General features: G+C 36.6%; 1 protein-coding gene across 13 annotated transcripts in view; it reads left to right on the top strand.

Annotated features, from left to right (window-relative positions):
• The window catches only part of EPB41 (erythrocyte membrane protein band 4.1), a 200,042-nt gene that overhangs the window by 64,014 nt on the left and 115,009 nt on the right, over positions 1 to 21,019 (top strand). For 12 of the 13 annotated variants that reach the window (XM_047872667.1, XM_047872668.1, XM_047872678.1 and 9 more), the window contains one exon: positions 20,364 to 20,841. In XM_047872667.1, coding sequence (XP_047728623.1) covers positions 20,371 to 20,841 — 471 coding nt within the window. In that variant the 5' untranslated portion in view covers positions 20,364 to 20,370. The remainder of the gene's footprint in view (positions 1 to 20,363; positions 20,842 to 21,019) is intronic. The other variant, XM_047872671.1, reaches the window with a different exon arrangement.

Genomic DNA, 21,019 nt, shown 5'->3' with positions numbered 1-21,019 from the left:
TTGAACTAGTGAATTTTTAAAATATTACTTGTAATTATGGTAAAGCTTTAATTTTATTTTTCCTCAAAGGAGAAAAAAGAAAAATATGTAGTTGTTTAAACATGAAAAAAACCTTTTTTTGATATTGTAATTCCTATTGGCCTTTAATGAGAATTTTATTACATTGTTTAAAATTTTTCATAGAACCTAAACTGGGAAAGCATTTTATAATTATTTTCTAAGAATTTTTTTGAAAGTTATTTCCTGATAGGGTTTCTTGTAGGGTAATATTACTTAAAAGAATAAGCGTTAGTCAGTCGGAGCCTGTGTCAAAGAGAAGGAGGATGAATGAATCAGATGTGGATACAGAATGAGTTAAAGACATTTCCAGATATCTAGTTTGCTTCATGATCCTCTCAGTAGCACTGAAACAAAACCTCATGATTTCAGAGTGCATATAAATGAAGAATGACCTAGAGGTTAGGTAGTAATGACTCGGCCAGCTTCTCTCTGGACTCAGACTCCTGGGAGCTGACCCAGAACTGTGTACTCTTAGGGAATCTGAGGTCATTGCGACTTGCATTGATGCTCATTACTCTGATTTCCTTTCGGTGTTACCTTTGTTAGAGACTATCTAGACTACACGAGAAAATATTTGGAATAAACAAGCATTTTCAAGGTCTTGGCATTTTAATTTCCTTTGCTGGTAGGGAACACAATAATTAGCTAATTGTTTTGTAATTAAATTGCAAAAGCATTCTTCTATGAGTGAATGTTTTCTTTAGAATAGTATTTACTGTGTAGGTTAAAAAAAGTCTTTAGAATCATAATACAAAGTTTCTGATATTATTACCCATCATCAATTTATTCTAAAAGGAGTCAGGTTCTCCACACCTGACGTATTTGAGTACCTTGGATATGTAAATAAGCCTTTTGTATTCTTTTTTTTAAATTTTTTTTCAACGTTTATTTATTTTTTTGGGACAGAGAGAGACAGAGCATGAACGGGGGAGGGGCAGAGAGAGAGGGAGACACAGAATCGGAAACAGGCTCCAGGCTCTGAGCCATCAGCCCAGAGCCTGACGCGGGTCTCGAACTCCCGGACCGCGAGATCGTGACCTGGCTGAAGTCGGACGCTTAACCGACTGCGCCACCCAGGCGCCCCAAGCCTTTTGTATTCTTTAAAAAAATTTGTTTGGGGGCACCTGGGTGGTTCAGTTGATTAAGCATCTGACCGGCTCAGGTCATGATCACCTCATGGTTCGTGGGTTCGAGCCCTGTGTCGGGCTCTGTGCTGACAGCTTGGAGCCTGGAACCTGCCTCGGATTCTGTGTCTCCCTCTCTCTGCCCCTCCCCTGCTTGTGCTGTCTCTCTCTGTCTCTCAAAAATAAATAAATACATGTAAAAAAAATATTAAAAAAATTTTTTTAATGCTTTATTACTGAGAGACAGAGACTTAGCATGAGTATGGGAGGGGCAGAGAGAGGGGGAGACACAGAATCTGAAGCAGTCTCCAGGCCCTGAGCTGCCAGCACAGAGCCCGACCTGGGGCTCGAACTCAAAAACCACAAGATCATGATCTGAGCTGAAGTCCGATGTCCAACCGACCGAGCCATCCAGGTGCCCCAGGCCTTTTGTATTCTTGAATATGTCTGGAGTCTGTTTGTTTCTTCGTCCACCAAATGACTTGCATACATCTTTTATCTTGAGGAAAATCATTTTTGGCCTTTGTGCATATCAAGATCAGTTTCTTTCATTTATTTGCTCATTTATTTGTTCAAATGATATTTACTGGTGCAGACTTGTAAGTACTAGGGATGTAGCAATGAACAAAACAAGTAAAATACTCCAATGGAATTTATATTCTAGTGGGGTAAAGAGATGATAAAACAAGTAAAAATTAGTCACTGAATAGTATGAAATAGTATGTCACCAAGGAGTAATAAGTACAGAGAAAACTAAAGCAGGAAACGAAGTGTAGTGGGATCTCCAATTTCAGGTAGGGGGGCTGAGTAAAACGTCAGTAAAGACTCAAAGGGAGTAAGCCTTGTGGCTATCTGGGAAACCACTTTCCAGGCAGAGGAAACCGCAGATATGAAGGCCCAGATAAGAGTGTGCTTAGCATGTTTAAAGAACAATGAAGAGACTGATTTGGCTGGAGCAGGGGAGATGGTGGAAAAGACTTTGGCTTTTATTCTCAATGAATGAACTGTCACTGGAGGGGTTTGGGCAGTGGATTTTTGCAGAATTGGGGTACCTGGCTCACTTAGTAGGGCATAGGACTCTTGATCTTGGGGTCATGAGTGTGAGCCCTACGTTGGGTGTAGAGTTTAATTTAAAAATAAAAACAGGGGCGCCTGGGTGGCGCAGTTGGTTAAACATCTGACTTCAACCAGGTCACGATCTCGCGGTCCATGAGTTCGAGCCCCGCGTCAGGCTCTGGGCTGATGGCTCGGAGCCTGGAGCCTGTTTCCGATTCTGTGTCTCCCTCTCTCTCTGCCCCTCCCCCGTTCATGCTCTGTGTCTCTCTGTCCCAAAAATAAATAAAAACGTTGAAAAAAAAATTTAAAAATAAAAACAGATTTTATTAGAAAAAAAAACAAAAAATAAATTTTAGCGGGATCATTCTAGCTCCTCTATTGAGAATTTGCTGTTCAGTTTTCAGTTCAGCATCAGGTTTTAAAATAAAAATCATATTAGAACTTTTCTGATTTCAATCATTTAGAAAAACCAGTTTAGTTTGAGTACCACATTTGAAAGAAAGATACTGATACTCTGGAAACTATTTGGAGGAAGTTGACTAGGACAATGAGGAACTAAATATCCCTATATATGGATATGAGGAACAGATTAAGGATCCGGGGATAATTAGCCTTAGAAAGAGAAGACCAAAATAGAGGAGAGCAGTGTGAAAGGTAAAAAACAGTAATATTAGGTTGACCCATATGAAATTGCTGTTTGTTTTTAAGGTAAAAAAAGTAGAATATTGACAATTCATCTGGTTCAAATTAATACTGTCTTCAAAGATTTGAAAATCTGGAGGGGAAGAATAAGTAGGTTTATTTTGGATAATCTAGTGGCTCAAATTAGGACTAGTGTATGCAAATTGTAGACAGGCAGATTTGGGTTCAATGTAAGGGAAGATCTTTCTAGAGTGAGTACCTAACAGTGGAGTATGTAAAGTCAGCATCCTTGCCATCAGAAGTGTTTAAATGAGAGCTAGATTGCTTACCTCTGGTTGGCAATAGGTCAGAAAGGATTCCTGTGCTGAGTGAGCAGTTAGATAACTTATTAAAGTCCTTTCCATGTTGAGTCTATTATCTTCATGTAATATGAGCAAAAATGAAGCTTTTTACTCATTGTCATGAGAAGGATTGAGAGGTTTGGGTTTTTTTAATGTTTTATTTTATTTTTGAGAGAGCACAAGTGAGGGAGGGACAGAGAGAGGGGGACAGAGCGGGCTCTGTGCTGATAGCAGCTAGCCCAGTGTGGGGCTTGAACTCATGAATTGTGGGATCATGACCTGAGCCACAGTCAGACACTCAACTGACTGAGTCACCCAGGTGCCCCAGGACTGAGAGATTTTTAACTCAAAGGTATTCTTTTTTTGTTTTTTCACTGAAGGAGTAATTTTTTTGGAGAGTTGCTTCTCCCCTGTGTTGCTATAAATTGAAGGTATAATGGATATTTGATAAAAAAAATTATTTAGCTATTTCTTCTTAATTCCGTAAAGAGCTGTTCCAATTATTGTAGGAAAATTGTTATTTTAAACACAAATGCTTTTGTTTCTGTTTGTAAACAATTAGAAATGGTTTGAACCTGATTTTTATAGTATGTGATCTTTATCTGCACAATGAGCTCTTTTTTAGGTGGTTGAATTACATTGATAGACAATTTTAGGTCCTTGGTTTTCAAATATATCTTTCTCATACCACATTATCTATTGTTTCCCAGTGTTCTTATTTCTATACTTGAAAACTGTGTTTTCTTGTATTTTTAATATAAGCAGCATTATAACTTATATTCCTTCCTAATGATAGCTACTAGAGAAATACTAGGTCACTATGTTGGTCTGGAATTTCATGATGCTGTGCTAGAAAAAACAGTATCTGCAGGAAGAATTGTATTTAAAGCACGTAGAGAAAAAAGGAATGGAAAGATTTTTTTGTTCCTCCCCTAAAAGGAATAGGATGTTTTTAGACATGCTGAAATGTGGGGTCATGTTTTATTTCTTAGCTGTGTTTCAGTGTTGGACTTGGTGGATAGATCTGCATCTTTAGAAATAAACTTGATAATTTCTATTTCACCCATATTCCATGATGTAGGAAATATGGACTTATTATGTATTTCTAGAATAAGGATTAAGTCATCTCTTTCTGTTTATACAAACTAATTTGGAGACATTGGTGTGGAAAATTGTGTCTGGGCAATATAATGAATACATTGGAAGTTGATAAATGGGGGATATAACCATGTCAAATGAAACTCCTCATGACTAAGGGATATAATTCAAAGAACTCAGAGTACATTTTTCCTTTTTTTTAATTTTTAAAAATGTTTATTTATTTACTTTGAGAGAAAGAGAGAGCACAGCAGGGGAGGGACAGAGAAAGAGGGAGGCACATAATCTGAAGCAGGCTCCAGGCTCTGAGCTGTCAGCGCAGAGCTGACGTGGGGCTCAAACTCATGAATTGTGAGATCATCACCTGAGCTGAAGTCAGATGCTTAACTGACTGAGCCACCCAGGAGCCCCCAGAGTAGATTTTTCTAACATAAACTTGTATTTTAGAACTATGAAGATTCTGTGGAAGTCATTTACATACTTCCTAAAGTTCTATGGTGGGAAATCCTTATGAGTCCTGTAAGTTGCTTGGCAGAAAGCAAATTCTAATAATTTTGAACAGCCATTGTCGGAGTGAGTCTTTATATCTTCAGCTTTTTTGTGTTGCCAGGTTCCCATGTAGTGCCTTATTGGGAAGGGAGAAAGAAGATGTTTGGAGATCATGTTGAAATGTCAATTGGTTGTTGTGTGTTTGTGCACATGCATATGCATGCATGCTTAGTGGAAAATGCTTGTTTCCAGGATTCTAAGTTCTTGGGATTAGAACTGATTTATATGATGCCAACTGTCAGGATGTTAGACTAGAGTGTTATAAATATCTTATTATAGACATACACCCACTCGCAATTTTCCTTTCAAATATAGACAATTATGTATTAAAAGCTTTCATTTCAGCAGAATAAGTTGCAGAGGACCATTGTTATATATAGGATACTTGACAGCCCAACTATGGCTGTAATAATTAACTGGATGGTGCTTGGAGAATTGTATTAGTGGGACATTTAAAAGGATGACACCTATGGCTGGAGTTTCCCATTTCATTTGGATGGACTGTGGCTTTTGAATCAGAGGCATCTTTTATGCCATTTGGTATTAGTTTGAGATCACTGTAGGTAAAAGGAAACTCATCTTCCTTAACTCTGTCTTATGCACTGTTACCTAGCTCCACTGGGATGCTGATTTGTTACATAAAGATAAGGATTTATGATGTTGTAATGGAAATAGCAATGGCCCAAGGGTCATAATGCCTGTATTCCTACCATGCTGGCTTAGTTATTAGCTAAATTAATAGTTCTTAGGTTATTAGTTATTAAGGTCACCATTAGCTGAGTGATCTTAGGTAAATGACTTTACTTATCTTCTCTGAACCTTAGTGACCTCATATTTGAATGAATTAGATAGTTGATAGCTAAGGGCTTTTTCAGTTGTAGATTTACATGATTTTAACAGTGATACCAAACTAGAATGAAGGGATAGCCATTTTAACAGTGGGTTACCAATCAGAAAACAAAAAATTATTTCTATACAGAATTTTAAGCTCTTTGAAGGCATGACTTACGTTTTACTCATTTTTGTATCCCCTGCAGTATCTAGAAAATGTTTTTATTTATTCATCAAATACTTGAGTGTCAATCATTGTAGTAAATGCAAAGGATATAAAGACTGAGTTGTTGCCTTTGGAACATTTTAAGCAAGCAATTATAGTAAAGTACAATGTAACAAATATGAAAATACCATAACTAGAGGGGTACACAGGAGAGATACTTAGGATTTGGAATTTCAGAGAAAACTTACTCTTTCCTTTTTTAAAAAAACTTGTGGATGGGGCGCCTCGGTGTCTCAGTTGGGTTGGTTGGTTGGGTTGGTTGAGCATCCGACTTCGGCTCAGGTCATGATCTTGCGGTCTGTGAGTTCGAGCCCCATGTTGGGCTCTGTGCTGACAGCTCAGAGCCTGGATCATGCTTCTGATTCTGTGTCTCCCTCTCTCTCTGCCCCTCCCCCACTCATGCTCTGTCTCTCTGTCTCAGAAATAAATAAACATTAAAAAAATTAAAAAAAAACTTGTGGTAACATACATAACATAAAATATATTGTCTTCATGTTTAAGTATATGGTTCAGTGACATTAAGTATATCCACATTGTCATGCAACCATTCCAACTATGCATGTCTAGAACTTTCTTATCATCCCAAACTGAAACTTCCCCCATTAAACAATAACTCCCTATTCCCCACTTCTCCCAGCCCCCCATACCACTGCGAACTACTTACTACCATTCTGTTTGCTGTCTCTATGAATTTGACTCTTCTAGGTATCACATGTGAGTGGAATCACACAGTATTTGTCCTTTGGTGTCTGCCTTAGCATAATGCTTTCACTCAGCATAATGTTTTTAAGATTCATCTGTGTTAGGGGCGCCTGGGTGGCTCAGTCGGTTGAGTGTCCGACTTTGGCTCAGGTCATGATCGCACAGTTCATGGGTTTGAACCCCATGTCGGGCTCTGTGCTGACAGCTCAGAGCCTGGAGCCTGCTTCGGATTCTGTGTCTCCCTCTCTCTGCCCCTCCCCCACTCATGCTCTGTCTCTCTCTGTCAAAAATAAACTTAAAAAAAAAAAAAAGATTCATCTATGTTATAGAATGTATCAGAATTTCAATGTTTTTAAAGGCTGAATATATCCCATTGCATGTATATGCCACATTTTAATCCCCTCATCTTACTCTTGCTTTTATATTTAGATAACTATATAGTTTCTCCCTTTAGTCTTATTATCCTTCTATCCTTATTATCCTCACTTCTTTTGATTGATTATCTGAGGTCATGGTCTCTAGATTCCTCATCATTCTGGTCATTGAATATACCCTGTTTTATTAATGTCCTGGTTAGAATGTGGTGCTCAGAATGAAACAATATTCTGTGGTTAACTAGAAAGAATACAGTGGCTCCTTTATTCCTATAATCTGGATACCACACTTCTATCAAGATTATGTTAATCTTTTTAGGAACCACATTGCATTTTTGGTTCACATGAACCTTTGAAAAATAATGTTACCGAGTTGTTTTCATAATATGATTATGTAATTCTATAAAATTTATTGTAAAATATTTAAGGAACAGAAAAAGACAAACATTACCCAATTTACAAAATTGAACATTACTGAGAGTCCTTTTGGTACCTCTCCAATCTCATTTCCTTCCCTGTTTCTGGAGGTAACCACTATTCTAAATTTTGAGATTATACATTTCTTTATACTTTTGTTAAATATGTATTTCTAGGCCATATATATATATATATATATATATATATATATATATATGCACATATATGTGACATATAATTGTATTGCTTGTGGAGTGCCTGGGTGTCTCAGTCTGTTAATCATTTGACTCTGTATTTCTGTTCAGGTATAATCTCACAGTTCGTGGATTCGAGCCCCGCTTCAGGCTCTGTGCTGACAGCACATGAGATTCATCTATGTTGATATGTGTAGTTCTAGTTCATTTTCACTGCTGTAATTTCTGTCCTCTTAATTCATAGTTAATTTTTTCATCTGTTCTCTGATTAATATTTATTTCCACTTTTTTTTCTTTGTAATTATTTTTCAAACTTCAATGCAGAAACCTTACTTTTCTTTTAAATGCCACCTTGATTATTTTTATCTGTCTTTCCAGCTTGAGATATTTTTGAACTATGATCCAATCATACAGCTGCAAATTTGCTAAGGACGATGGTATATTAATGAATCAGAGATCAAATTTGCAAGTTACATTGAAATACAATTTTTCTGGAAGTGAAGAACAAAACACATTTTAATGTGTAAGATTACTTATACTAGCCTGAACTATCTTTGACTATAAATTCTTCTTTTATGTTGTTTTCTTCTTAATGTTTATTTATTTATTTTTGAGAGAGCAAAAGAGGGAGAGGGGGAGGGGCAGAGGGAGAGAAGAAAGAGGGAATCCCAACCAGGCTCCATGCTGTCAGTGCAGAGCCTAAAGTCGGGCTCAATCTCACAACTGTGAGATCATGACCTGAGGTGAGATCAAGAGGCAGACACTTGCAACTGAGTCACCCAGGCTCAGTTTCATTTATTGTTTCATTTTAAAGAACATAGGTGATTTGGTCTCTGACACTTGTTAACAGTGTTCTGTTTTTTTTCAAGCTGTAGTCTGGCTTTGACCTTCTTTTCTTTCTCCTGCTTTCCCACTCTTTCTTGACATTTTTAGAAGGTTTTTTGTTTTTCTTTTCTTTTCTTTTTTTTTGTTTTTTTTTTAAAGCTCTATCCTTTAGTGGCCTTAGCCTTTTGGCCATTATTTTTATAAGTATTCCTTTGCAATGCTATTTTTAATCTTCCTGCTGTTCATGACTGTGTCTTTAATAATTTCTTCATGTTTTTCTAAAAATTTCTGATTGTGTAAAGACAATTTCACTGCCATATCCCCAGGGCCTAGAAAAGAACCTGGTACTTAATATCTAATCTGTGACCTGTAATGAATGAACTTTACTTTCCAGAATTACCTTGTCCTTACGAGTTCTATATTTTTGTACAATCCTGGGCCATGTAATCATGCCTTTTCTTTCATGTGTTTTCAGAATTTGTTTATGGGTCACCTGGGTGACTAAGTTGGTTGAAAGTCTAACTCTGGATTTTGGCTCAGGTCATGATCCCAGGGTCATGGAATCTAGCACTGTGTTGGACTCTGTGCTGAGCGTGGAGCCTGCTTAGGATTCTCCCCCCCCCCCCTTTCTCTCTCTCTCTCCCCCCTGCCTCCCCCCTAAAATTTAAAAAATTGTTTGTAATAAGCTTACAAATTTGACTGACCTCTTTTCTCAGTATAAAAACTTTGTGAAATTGTTATTTTCTGCCAAGTTCCCTGATATGATCATGTTACCAACCAATTATTCTTTATTGCTTGGAATTAATAGGGCCCCTCTCCCTTCTTAATGTTTATTTATTTATGAGAGAGAAAGAGAGAGAGAGATGGAGTGAGAGTGGGGGAGGGGAAGAAAGAGGGAGACACAGAATCCGAAGCAGGCTCCAGGCTCTAAGCTGTCAGCACAGAGCCTGATGTGGGGCTCAAACCCGTGAACTCTGAGATCATGACCTGAGCGGAAGTCAGATGCTTAACTAACTGAGCCATCCAGGTGCCCCAGCCCCCTCCCTTTTGAGAGAAAAATGTCATCAAGCTTAGTCAATACTTGAATTCTGTTAGCAAATAGTGGGTTATCTGAAATATACCATTATTCTTTTAAGAGTGAAGGAGTTTATTGGACTTTTATTTGTTATTATGAAAACTTCTGTTGTGTTGCTGTTGTTTGGACAGAAGACATTTATTCTTCATTGGACAACAAATCATAACCTCCTCGGATTTACAGCTATAGAATCTATCTATCTATCTATCTATCTATCTATTTATTTATAACTTAATGCAAAAAAAATTTTAAGTTTTTATGTAAATTCCAGTTGGTTAACATTCAGTGTGATGTTAGTTTCAGGTGTACAAAATAGTGATTCAACACTTACATACATCACCCAGTGCTCATCACAACAAATGCACTACTTAATCCCCATCACCAATTTAACCCCTCCCCCCACTCACCTCCTGAAATACTTACTGTTGGTAGATATTTTCTCTGTGTCAGGGTTAAAACTGTGTAAGGAAGCATTTTATCTTCTGGTAGTCTGTAGTATATTTTTCACATTATCAGTGGTGGAAGGCAACCATAACCTCTGTTCCAGTCTTTAGAATCTTTAGAATGTTTCCTTAAACAAGTCACTGTCCAGTGCAAGTTTCTGATTCATACTTGTACCCTAGTCAGATGGTATTTGATGTTCACTTTATTTACTGTAGTGAAATTTTACCCATATAATAAATCTGAGAGAACTTTTTGAGTTTAGAAATTAGTAGGTATTGCTAGATTGAATTGGCTCTAAGATAATAGAAGGAAAATCAGATGTAAGAAAAATTTAGTAGTCTTGGGGAAAACTACTTTGCTGTTAGAAATTTTCAGGTTTTTGTATGTATTTGCCTTGAGATTTTTGAGCTTTTAAGAAGTACTTCCTTTCTGTTACACTTTCAGACTACACTATTACATTGTTCTTTGTTTTCCGGAAGAGTTTATATGAATACAACTCCTTATATAAATAACAGCACTAAAGACTTTTGATCTCTACTTATAAAGAAAGAGAATGTCTTTATATTGATGTAGCTTATTCACAGCCTCTAATTGCTAGTCATGATATAATGGGAACTTCATTGTAGGCTTACATGGTATTTGAAGGTCCAGAGTATGTTTCATAAGATACACGTGTTGAGGTTATTCCATTAACATGAAGCATTAGTCTTATTCTTCTTATTTTAGACATGACTTAATACTCTTGGCTATTTAGTTTGCGAGTCAATGGTAGATTAGCAAATAGCAGAAGAAGAGATGTTGGAAGCTACTTATTGGCAGGCCACCTTGACATCTGCAAGCAATTTGAGTTAATTTCTGCAAATAAACAAATAGGAAAACTATTAAAGGCAGATACAAAAAATAAAAAACCCAATGCTCATGTATTCCTGTGGCAGAGCTCAGCATCCCCACAGACCTTAATAGCCCTTGAGGACATTGGCACTACATAGTAATTGAGGTTCATGATGGTAACTAAATCAGTAAAAGTTTAATTATGTTCTGCAGGTTATTTAGATGAAACAGGAAGCATATCCATTCTATAAAAGATTTCCATTCTGAACGGCTAACCTGACACATTTTGACACCAAAAAGGAGTAAAACTCAATTCTTTGGAAAACGAATTTTTTTGGTTTCACCAATTCTTCAGTGATGCCTAGTATTCATGGGGGTTAGTGTGTCCTTTTGGGAGAGCCTAGGTGGTATAATTTTAGAATATGTCCAGACATTGTCTTAGTGCAAGCTTGAATTCTATAGAGAAGTGAAGAGCATTTTTTTATTTTTATTTTTTGGTCTTCTTAGAAGGAGATAAGTTTGTTTATTTGAAAATATCTTTGAATGAGTTGATTCAATGGTGTTAGTCACCCAGAAATGTCTTAAATTAAAAATCAAGTTGTTGAAAACAGCATGTTCATGCTGAGTGACATTTCTGATTCGCTCATTATGGCAAGTATTCTTTAAAAGTCTAGGAGTAGTTTGGGGCACTTGGGTGGCTCAGTTGGTTGAGCATCCGACTTTGGCTCAGGTTGTGACCTCATGGTTTGTGGGTTCGAGCCTCACGTTGGGCTCTGTGCAGACAGCCTGGAGCCTGCTTCGGATTCTGTGTCTCCCTCTCTCTGCCCCTTCCCTGCTCATGCTCTGTCCCTCTCTCTGTCTCTCTCAAAAGGAAATAAACGTTAAAAAATTTTTTTAAAAAAAGTCTAGGAGTAGTTTAAGGTCAAAATAATTTTGGGAGGATGGAGAATCATGAAGGAATTTTTTTGTGTATTTTAAACTACCATTTTTATCTGAAAACCCCATAGGTGGTTATCCTATTTTTCTAGAAGTGCTAATTGGTGTACTTAAATTGAGTTATCAAGGAAAGACACTTTCCTGTGGTTTTGAGGGATTGCTTTTATTGGGAAACTATTTTCTGCATATTTTTTGAAACTTCAATATTTGAACATTTTTTCTTTCCATCTAAAAGAATGCCCCTGAATTCTGTTGTCTGAGTAGAGAAGCGAAAGAGCCTTTTCTCCTTTATTTTTCTGTTTTTTCCCCATTATTTTTCTTTTTAAAAATTAAAAAAAATTTTATTTTGAGAGAGAAAGAGAGAGAGAGCAAGCATGCACGAGCGCCCAAGCTGGGGAGGGGCAGAGAGAGAGAGGGAGAATCCCAAGCAGGCTCCACACCACTAGCACAGAGTGCGACTTGGGGCTTGAGCCCACGAAACTGTGAGATCCTGACCTGAGGCTGAAATCAAGAGCTGAACGCATAACTGAATGAGCCACCCAGGTGCTCCTTAATATCCTTTTCTTATGAACTGTTGTCAAATTGGCTAACCTCCATCTTGTATATGTATAATATATGGTTAAGCCTAAGTTATTCATTTATCCTTTTTTATATTCATTTACTGAACAAATACTGAGTACCTACTGTGTTCTGTGCTAAACCTAGCACACAAGTTCTGTGTTAGGTACTAGGTATACTGTGGAAGGGAAAACAGCCCTTCTGTCATGGGTATTACAGTGTAGTTGGAAGTGGTATAGTGGGGAGGACAGATATTAAACAGTAAATGTTCAGTATGTTCTTATACATTGAGAGAAGTGCTATGAAGGAAATAAGTAGGCTCTGGGATAGAGAACTAGAGAAGGGACTTATGGGGGAGACTTTGTAAATATTAGGACAATCAAGGAAGCTTGTTTGGAGGAGGGATTATTCAAGCTGAAACTTGAAGTATAAGAAGACACCAGACTTTTTGCAGGAGGTAGGGTGTATTCCAGTCTAAGGAAATGGCATGCACGATGAATGTCTTAAGTGAGGAAAGCACTTGGCTAGTATGATTAGAATATAGAGGCCAAGAGGAAAGTGGAACAAAGCGAGGTTGTTGAGATCATTCAAGGAGCTATATAGTTCAGGTGAAATGAAGGAGGCTTGCACAAACATGGTAGCCGTATAGAAGGAGAAAAATGGATCGATTCTAAATATAGACTCTGTGGGACCAACAGATGGATTTGATTGGGAAGGGAAATGGAGAAGACTGAGACAAGGCTGGAGCTTAAGTTTCTGGTTTGAGCTACGGAATGGTAGGACTGAGCTGTTTGCTGGGATAGGAAAAAGAAAGAATCAAGAGTTTAATTTTGGATGTGTTGTATTGAGACGCTCATGAGATAGCCACCTCTCTCTTCTGTTTTGGTTCTATTGCTATAGTTCTTTTATTAAGCCATTTATCAGTGGGTCAAGGAAGGTGTATTATAAAAAGACCTCAGACTCAGACACGAAACTGCCTGGGTTAATGAGAAGCATGCTAATGAAATAAGCTCGAGAGACTAAGGAGGACAGTAGTTCTTAAGCTTTGGTTGCAAGGCTTTTCAAGTTTCTCCCTCCCGTATTGGTTTCAGCTTCCCTAGGGATCCCTATTGTGAATTTTTTTCACTGATAACCTGAATTTACCCAATCATTTGTTGAGTTTCTCTCTGCCTCTAGCCTCTCCTGCCTCTACTTTGTTTACCTACTTCCCTGCTTAAAAACCTTCAGTGGTTCTCCACTGCCTTTAGGATAAAGTCTGAACTATTAAGCATGTTAGCCAAGTCCTTTCATAATCTGTCTTCTTTGCTTATCTGTTTCCTTACACCGTATGGAAGAAGTATGTACATGAGCAGGGGATTTGAAACTCGTGGGCATGGAGGTGGTCTTGGCCAGATTGAATAGCTTGTCTGTAAATTCTTAACAGGGGCTTATTTGGCAGAGAACAGTGAGGTAGAAGCATGTGATGGACCAAGTTTTAGAAAGATACTATTCTGGGAATTTACAATAGAATTCCACCCTATTTACAATATTCTATAATATTCTACAATATTTACAATAGAATACAACCCTGTTTCAATAAAGCATGGTTTAGGTCTGTGATCTGAGGCAAATTTTTAAACCTCCTAGAACCTGTTTGTTTATCTGGGAAACAAAAACACCTACCTTATAGAGTAGTTGTAAGAGAACATGGTAAAGTAGAATAATCGGTGGTATTTAGTAAGTACTCAGTAAACGGTATCTACTATTATTATTTTAGTTAGAATTAATTTTCAGTGGTAACTCTATTCTAACCTTACTTCCTTCTACTTCCCTTTTGTAGCCCTTTTCTAACAAGTATGGACTACTTACTAGTTCCTGAATAGCTACAATATTCTTAGTAATGTCTGTTCTCTTGTCTGCATTTCCATTTGGCCTTTGCACTTCAAATTTCTATTAACATCTTACACTCACTCTTCAAACTGTAACTTAAAAACCACCTTTTCCATATGGCCTTTTGTGATCACTCTAATTGAAAGTTCTTACTTTATACTTCTCTAATGCTTAATTGGTTCCACTCTTGAGGCTTTGTCTGATTAAGCACCAGGTAGTACCTGGTGTTTTAGTTATTTATATATACTGGATGCCCCTGCTTTCTGAAAGTAGAGTATTCCTATGAAACCTTTTGTAAGCCAAAATGGAAAGCCAAATGCAAAGAAGCAATTACCCATTCAATTATATGGAAAAATTTGGGGGCGTTCCCGGATCCAAAAAAATAACCTCTCTTAAAGCTTTTCTGATACCTTTGGACACATCTTGCTAATAGATGCACAAAGTAAGTCTAGATAAAGCAAAGATACTCATAGACACCGTTCAAAGCTATGGTAGGCTTGATGCTGAGATACTGAGTGTAGTTCCTGGAAGGAGCTTGGTGGTGCTATCCTGTCGCTGCTCAGGGTGTACTCTGTCTCTATAATGGCTTGCTGCAGAACAAATGCTGAATGCTCTTTTCTTTTTCTTTTTTTGGAAAAGTTCAAATCCTCTTCAGATTTCTTTCAGTTAGTAAAAACAGGCATAGATGGTTCCCAATTTATGATGGCTTAGCTTGCAATTTTCTGATTTTACATTAGTACAAAAGCTATTACACATTCACGAGAAACTATGCTTTGAGTTTTGAATTTTGATATTTTCCTGGGATAGTGATATGCAATATCATACTCTTTTGTGATGCTGGGCGGTAGCAGTGGTGAGAGCAGCAGTGAGCCAGAGCTCACAGCCACGCAATTATGAGGGTAAACAACCAATACACTTACAACCATACCGCAACCAGTTTTTCACTGTCAGTACAGTATTCAATAAATTACATGCATTACCCAACACATTATAATTCAGTAGAGTTTGTTAGATGATGTTGCCTAACTGTAGACTAATGTAAATTATGTTTAAGGTAGGCGAGGCTAAGCTCTGATGTTCTGTGAGTTAGGTGTATTAAATGTACTTACAACTTATAATATTTTCAATTTACTGTGGTTTTATCAGGACATAACTGGATCATAAGTGGAGGAAGATCTGTGCTAATGTATGTTTTTCTTGAAAGCAAAGTGGCATCACTCAAACTTTCAAAAAGTGGGGGATACCTGTATGTCTTGTCTCTTTTTGGGTCCCTTTCAGTTCTTTTTGGGTCCCTTTCAGTTGCTAAGCCCAAACCTTACACATGATTAGCACTCAGAAAAGCTTGATAGATTAGTACACAGAGCTAATTTGAAGAGTGTTACCAATACCTAAATCATTATACTTCATCCATAAATGGTGATCATAAGGAATTTTCTGAGTGGTGCCAAACTGTAGTGTTTTTACTAAGTTTTCCACCTAGGAAACATTAATGGAGTATGGACTATACTAATGTTAGAAAGAGATACAGAAAAGGTGAAAGATATTGTCCAGCCCTTGCAAATCTGCTCAGTATCAGTTATTTAAAAATCTGATTTGCCTGAAGTCAACAGATGCACCCTGTTAAAACAAGTGTATCTTGTTTTATACCAGATGGGGTATAATTCCAAGGGTTTGGAGGATTAAGTTTGAGATGGAATGGGAACTCACTGCTTTGTCTTCATTGCTGGTTTTTTTTTTTTTTTTTTTTTTTTTAATCGAAAGACCTCTTTCTGACATTAAGTAAATAGATACCTTCTTTTGGGTCTTGTATCAAGCATGAAAGGAGTATCATTTACTACAAACAGGAAGGGCCTGTTTGTAGAGCATTTACCCTGTGTTTGCTGCTTGATTTCTTTGTGTCTTTTCCTCTGGTTACCCATCTTATCATTTGTAACCTGAAGAACTTGGCTGCATGTATAACAGATTTGTAAGGATGAGCTTATTTGAGCTTTTAGTAAATGGTCCATAGGATGTTTTCTTTCTGCTATTTAGTTTTTGTTTAATCCTGATCAGCCTCAGCTAACTGGAGATTCTTGCCTGGTTTATTGTTTTCATTTAATATTCTCTTCCTACTCTCAATCCCCTATGGTTTTGTGGCTCTTACTAATAGTGTTGCTACTCATGTATGCATGGCTGGAAAGAACATGCATGAAAACTATCTTTAATTTATTTTTATTTTTCCTCGCATGCGCTGAATTATAACATCTCTGCTGAATACTAACTACATTATCTGATTTCCTGGTTGTTTTCCTGCATTTAATGTATGATATTACCTGAAGTTGGTTTTAGTATGTCCAATAGAATTCTTTTGCCCTTCTGCTTGTATGCCTTTTCTTTATATTGGGCTCTTACCTGTTCTTTACTTACATTGCTTTTTACAATATGTCCAATTATATGGCAGATGTATCTGTTTTGCACTGATTGATGTTATTCTCTAATTCTTTATTCATATATCTTTTTTTATTTAAAGGTATTTATTGAGCACTTTCTATTTATCAGACATTTTGACATACTTGTGAGTTTCTGCTAAACAAGACAGAGACACTGCCCTCATAGGTGCTGTACATTCTGTTGGGGAGGGCAGACAGTTCAAAAAAAAAAAAAAAAGGAAAAAAGGAAAGCAAATAAGCAAGGTAATTTTAGACAATAAGTGCCATGCAGGTAGTTAAAACAAGGTGAGTTGATAGTGTCTTGGTGGCTAATTTTTTTTAAATGTGAGTACAGTTGACACAGAATTTATATAATAATAATTCCGTGATTGTTTATCCAAAGGAAATAAAAACACTAATTTGAAAAGATACATGCACCCCTATGTTTAATGCAGCATTATATATAATAGCCATGATATGGAAGTGACTTAAGTGTCTATCAATAGAGAAATGGATAAAGAAGATGTGGTTAATATGTGTGTGTGTGTGTGCGTGCGCGCGTGTGTGATGGAATATTACACAGCCATAAAAAGGATGAGATCATGCCATTTGAGACAACATGGATGGACTTGGAGGGTATTATGCTATGTGAAATAAGACTGAGAAAGGCAAATATATTATTTCACTCGTAAGTGGACTCTAAAACAATAACAAAAGCAACAACAAATGAATAAACAAAGACAGAATCAGATTTTTAAATACAGAGAACAAACTAATGGTTGCTGGGGGAGGAGGGTAGAGGGTTGGGTAAAATGGGTGAAGGGGAGTAGGAGATACAGGCTTCCAGTTATGGAATAAAGTAAGGCACAGGATTAAAAGATATAGCATAAGGGATATAGTCAATGATACCGTAATAGCGATGTATTGGGACAGATGGTAGCTACACTTGTGGTGAACACAGCATAATGTATAAAGTTGTTGAATCACTTTATACATATGTCTTGATCATTCATTCCTAAATGTATCAAAGAGGTCATACCAGTGGAGATACCAAGAGCACTGATTTTGGGAAAGTATGACTTGCCGAGTATGACTACTTGGACAATTTGGAATTACCATAGCTCTATGGATAAAATTTTCAATTAACTTTTGATTAAGTAACAAAAAGAATTCTGAAAAACGTTAATCGTTCAGCTTCTACATTTAACAATATGTTGCATTCTTTGCTTCATTCATTATCTCAGTGAGCATTTGTTGAGCATTTATTGTGTCAAGTATTTTTCACTGTTCTACTTTCTAAATGTAGCTTTTTGCCATCTTTATTTCTTAGGCATTTTGAGTATGGTCCAAAAGTAATAATCTTTTTTTTAAATGCCTTGCTACTCAAAGAGTGGCCATTGGGCCAGCAGCATTGGCAACATCTGGGAGCTTGTTAGAAATGCAGAATCTCAGGCTCCATTCCAGACTTGCTGAATCAGAATCTGTATTTTAACAAGATTTCTAGGTGATTCAGTGCACATTAAAATTTAACAAGTACATATATAGCATATGGATTGTTACCATCTGTGTGTTTTTTTTTAAACAATTGAGTACTTTTACTCATTCAGTTACTTTCTTAAAGACTCCCTTTCATGTGAAAGCAATTATAAAAATATCCTTACAAAATATTTTCTATTTTTAAAACTATATGAAAAAAAATATAAAACATGGGAATAAATACATACTCTTTATTTACAGTAAGATGTAGGTAAAATACTGTTAGAAGTGGGGCTTAAGTGATTTTCACATCTGCTAAAACTTTCACAAAAGATTTGTAATTTTTTAAAATAGACCTTTATGAGAGACCTTGCTATAGTCTGTTGTATGGGAAAATTTTAATGTAGCAGTGGTTTTGGTACCTTTTTAGTAGGGTGAATGATAAAGTCATATATGAAACTCATGGGAAATAATGCTAAATTCTCATCCCATCCTCTATTTTTGCAAAGGAAGTATGAAATAAACTGGTGCTCTCAAATCAAATCATTAGTCTTTTAGAATAAATAGTAGTTTGATGTCCAGGTTTTCTTTTTGGTCGTTTGATTACTTAGAGATTAAAAAAAAAGAATTTTGGAAAAATCAATTGCCTACTCCTAATAGGAGAAATTGAAGACAATTTTATTTTATTTAAGTACAAATGTACCTCACTCAAAGGTAACAAATGAAGAATGTATATTGGTCAGTAAATGTTTTAAGTAGCTTATAAGACTGAATTGCATATTTTAGTAGCACAGAGTAAACTTTTATGACTTAGTAAATGAGAGTAGAAAATGTGCTTTGGTAAATTTTTTATCATTTAAAATATTTTTAATGCTTAAAATAATTGCCAGGAGAAATACATCATAGGTAGAAAGAACTGCAAGTGCAAAGGGCCTGAGGAGGGAATGAGCTAAATATAGTTTATTAATTTGGATTGTGAACATTCAAATAAAATTACTTCGTTTAAACAGTGTGAAGCAGATGTGAAGACATGGTAGATGCCACTTTTTAAATGGAGTACTTAAAAAAAATTTTTTTTTTTAATGTTTATTTATTTCTGTGACAGAGAGAACATGAGTTGGGGAGGGGCAGAGAGAGAGGGAGACACAGCATCAGAAGCAGTCTCCAGGCTCTGGGCTGTGAGCACAGAGCCTGATGCGGGGCTCGAACTCACAAACCGTGAGATCATGACCTGAGCCGACGTCAGTCGCTCAACCGACTGAGCCACCCAGGCGCCCCTGAGTACTTCTTAGTAGTGAATCAACATGTAAGATCATCAATAGTCAACTTTATTTCCTGGTGTCACAAAAGTTCCCTTGTATGTTGGTTATTCTTTAGTAAAGTAGATGTGACGATGTTTTTTGTCTATTATTATGAGACCTGACTAATAATACTGGGATTTTTGAGATTAAGAGGCTAGAAACCAACAAGTTTCAAATATGTGAGGTCTATAGCCTGCCTTCTTTTCTTTCCTTTGCTCTCAGCATTTGCTTTCTAAATCTGTCTTCTCTATTTTGCTCCTTTATTTTTCTGTTATTTTCTATTTTTCTCTATTGTAATAGCTTCACTGTCTACTCTTATACACTAAGTATTCAGAATCATATTTTTCAGAAGAAAAAATATCTTAAAGAACTTATAGCAGGATACTTTTGTAAGAGCCTGTAATTTAGTAATGTAACATGAAAATTTAAGGATTTTTTTGGTGATTATTTTAATCATATACTTGTCATTGCTGTTGTCAAGTCTAATAATTGATCAGAATTCAGCATTTGGTGTTCTTATTAGAGAAGTCAATGCATTCTAAGGAATACATAGAAAAAGAACAATAAAGAGTTGGGGACTTTTTAATCTCACCGTTTATTGGGGTGTAGAGAATTTTGGAAAGGATAATTCCTGTAAACTTTGCACTTTTATTAGATTGATGGTATACAAATAAGCATAGTATACAAATAAGATCCTTTTTTAGGAAGGATAAAATGGTATTTGCTATATACAGTTCTGAGCATTGAATTAAAAATATGCATTTCTCTGAGGTGGCCTCAGGGGCAAGGTAATTTCTCCATGTGCACATATTTAGCAAGTCACAGCATTAATAATTTATTCAGGATGTATAGGTAAGGTATTTTTTTGTACTTTAATGCAAAGTCTCATGCTTAATGACTGGAGTACTGTCTGTGGGTGATTAAATATCTAAATATATTAATTTTGGCACACTTGACATGATTTAGGGTTTTGCCTACAGTAATCTTTTTGATTATAAGAGTTCCCCTTTTCTGTCTTTTTAATAGCAACATTATGACAACAGAGAAGAGTTTAGTGGCTGAGGCTGAAAATTCACAGCACCAACAACAGAAGGAAGAAGGTGAGGGAGCCACAAATTCCGGCCAACAAGAAACTCAGCTGGAGGAGCCTTCTCAAGAGGCAGCTGAAGGAGATAATCAGTGTGAACAGAAGCTGAAAACATCTAATGGAGATACTCCTACACATGAAGACTTAACCAAGAACAAGGAACGGACATCAGAAAACAGGGGCTTATCACGGCTGTTCTCCTCGTTTCTCAAAAGGCCTAAGTCTCAGGTGTCTGAGGAAGAAGGCAAAGAAGTAGAGTCAGCTAAAGAGAAATGTGAAGGAGGTCAGAAGGAGATAGAATTTGGAACTGGCCTTGATGAAGAGATCATTTTAAAGGCCCCAATTGCAGCTCCTGAACCTGAACTCAAAACAGACCCATCCTTGGATCTTCATTCATTAAGCAGTGCAGAAACACAGGTAAGGATGTGCAAATGTGTGAGAGGTGCGCAATGAAGATCATTTATATACTTTGTTTTTCACTTAAAAACATTTGGTTTTATTTCTTACTGACCAGTTGACCTAGGCATTGATAGTAACGAGTTTAACATGAAACTTTGGAATTTCTGTGTAAGGAAATTGTTATAGTCAATGGAAA

The sequence above is a fragment of the Prionailurus viverrinus genome, chromosome C1 (genome assembly GCF_022837055.1).
Source record: "Prionailurus viverrinus isolate Anna chromosome C1, UM_Priviv_1.0, whole genome shotgun sequence".
Taxonomy (NCBI): domain Eukaryota; kingdom Metazoa; phylum Chordata; class Mammalia; order Carnivora; family Felidae; genus Prionailurus; species Prionailurus viverrinus.
The sequence above is the reverse complement of the archived record's forward strand: the minus strand, read 5'-3'. Positions and strand labels throughout refer to the sequence as shown.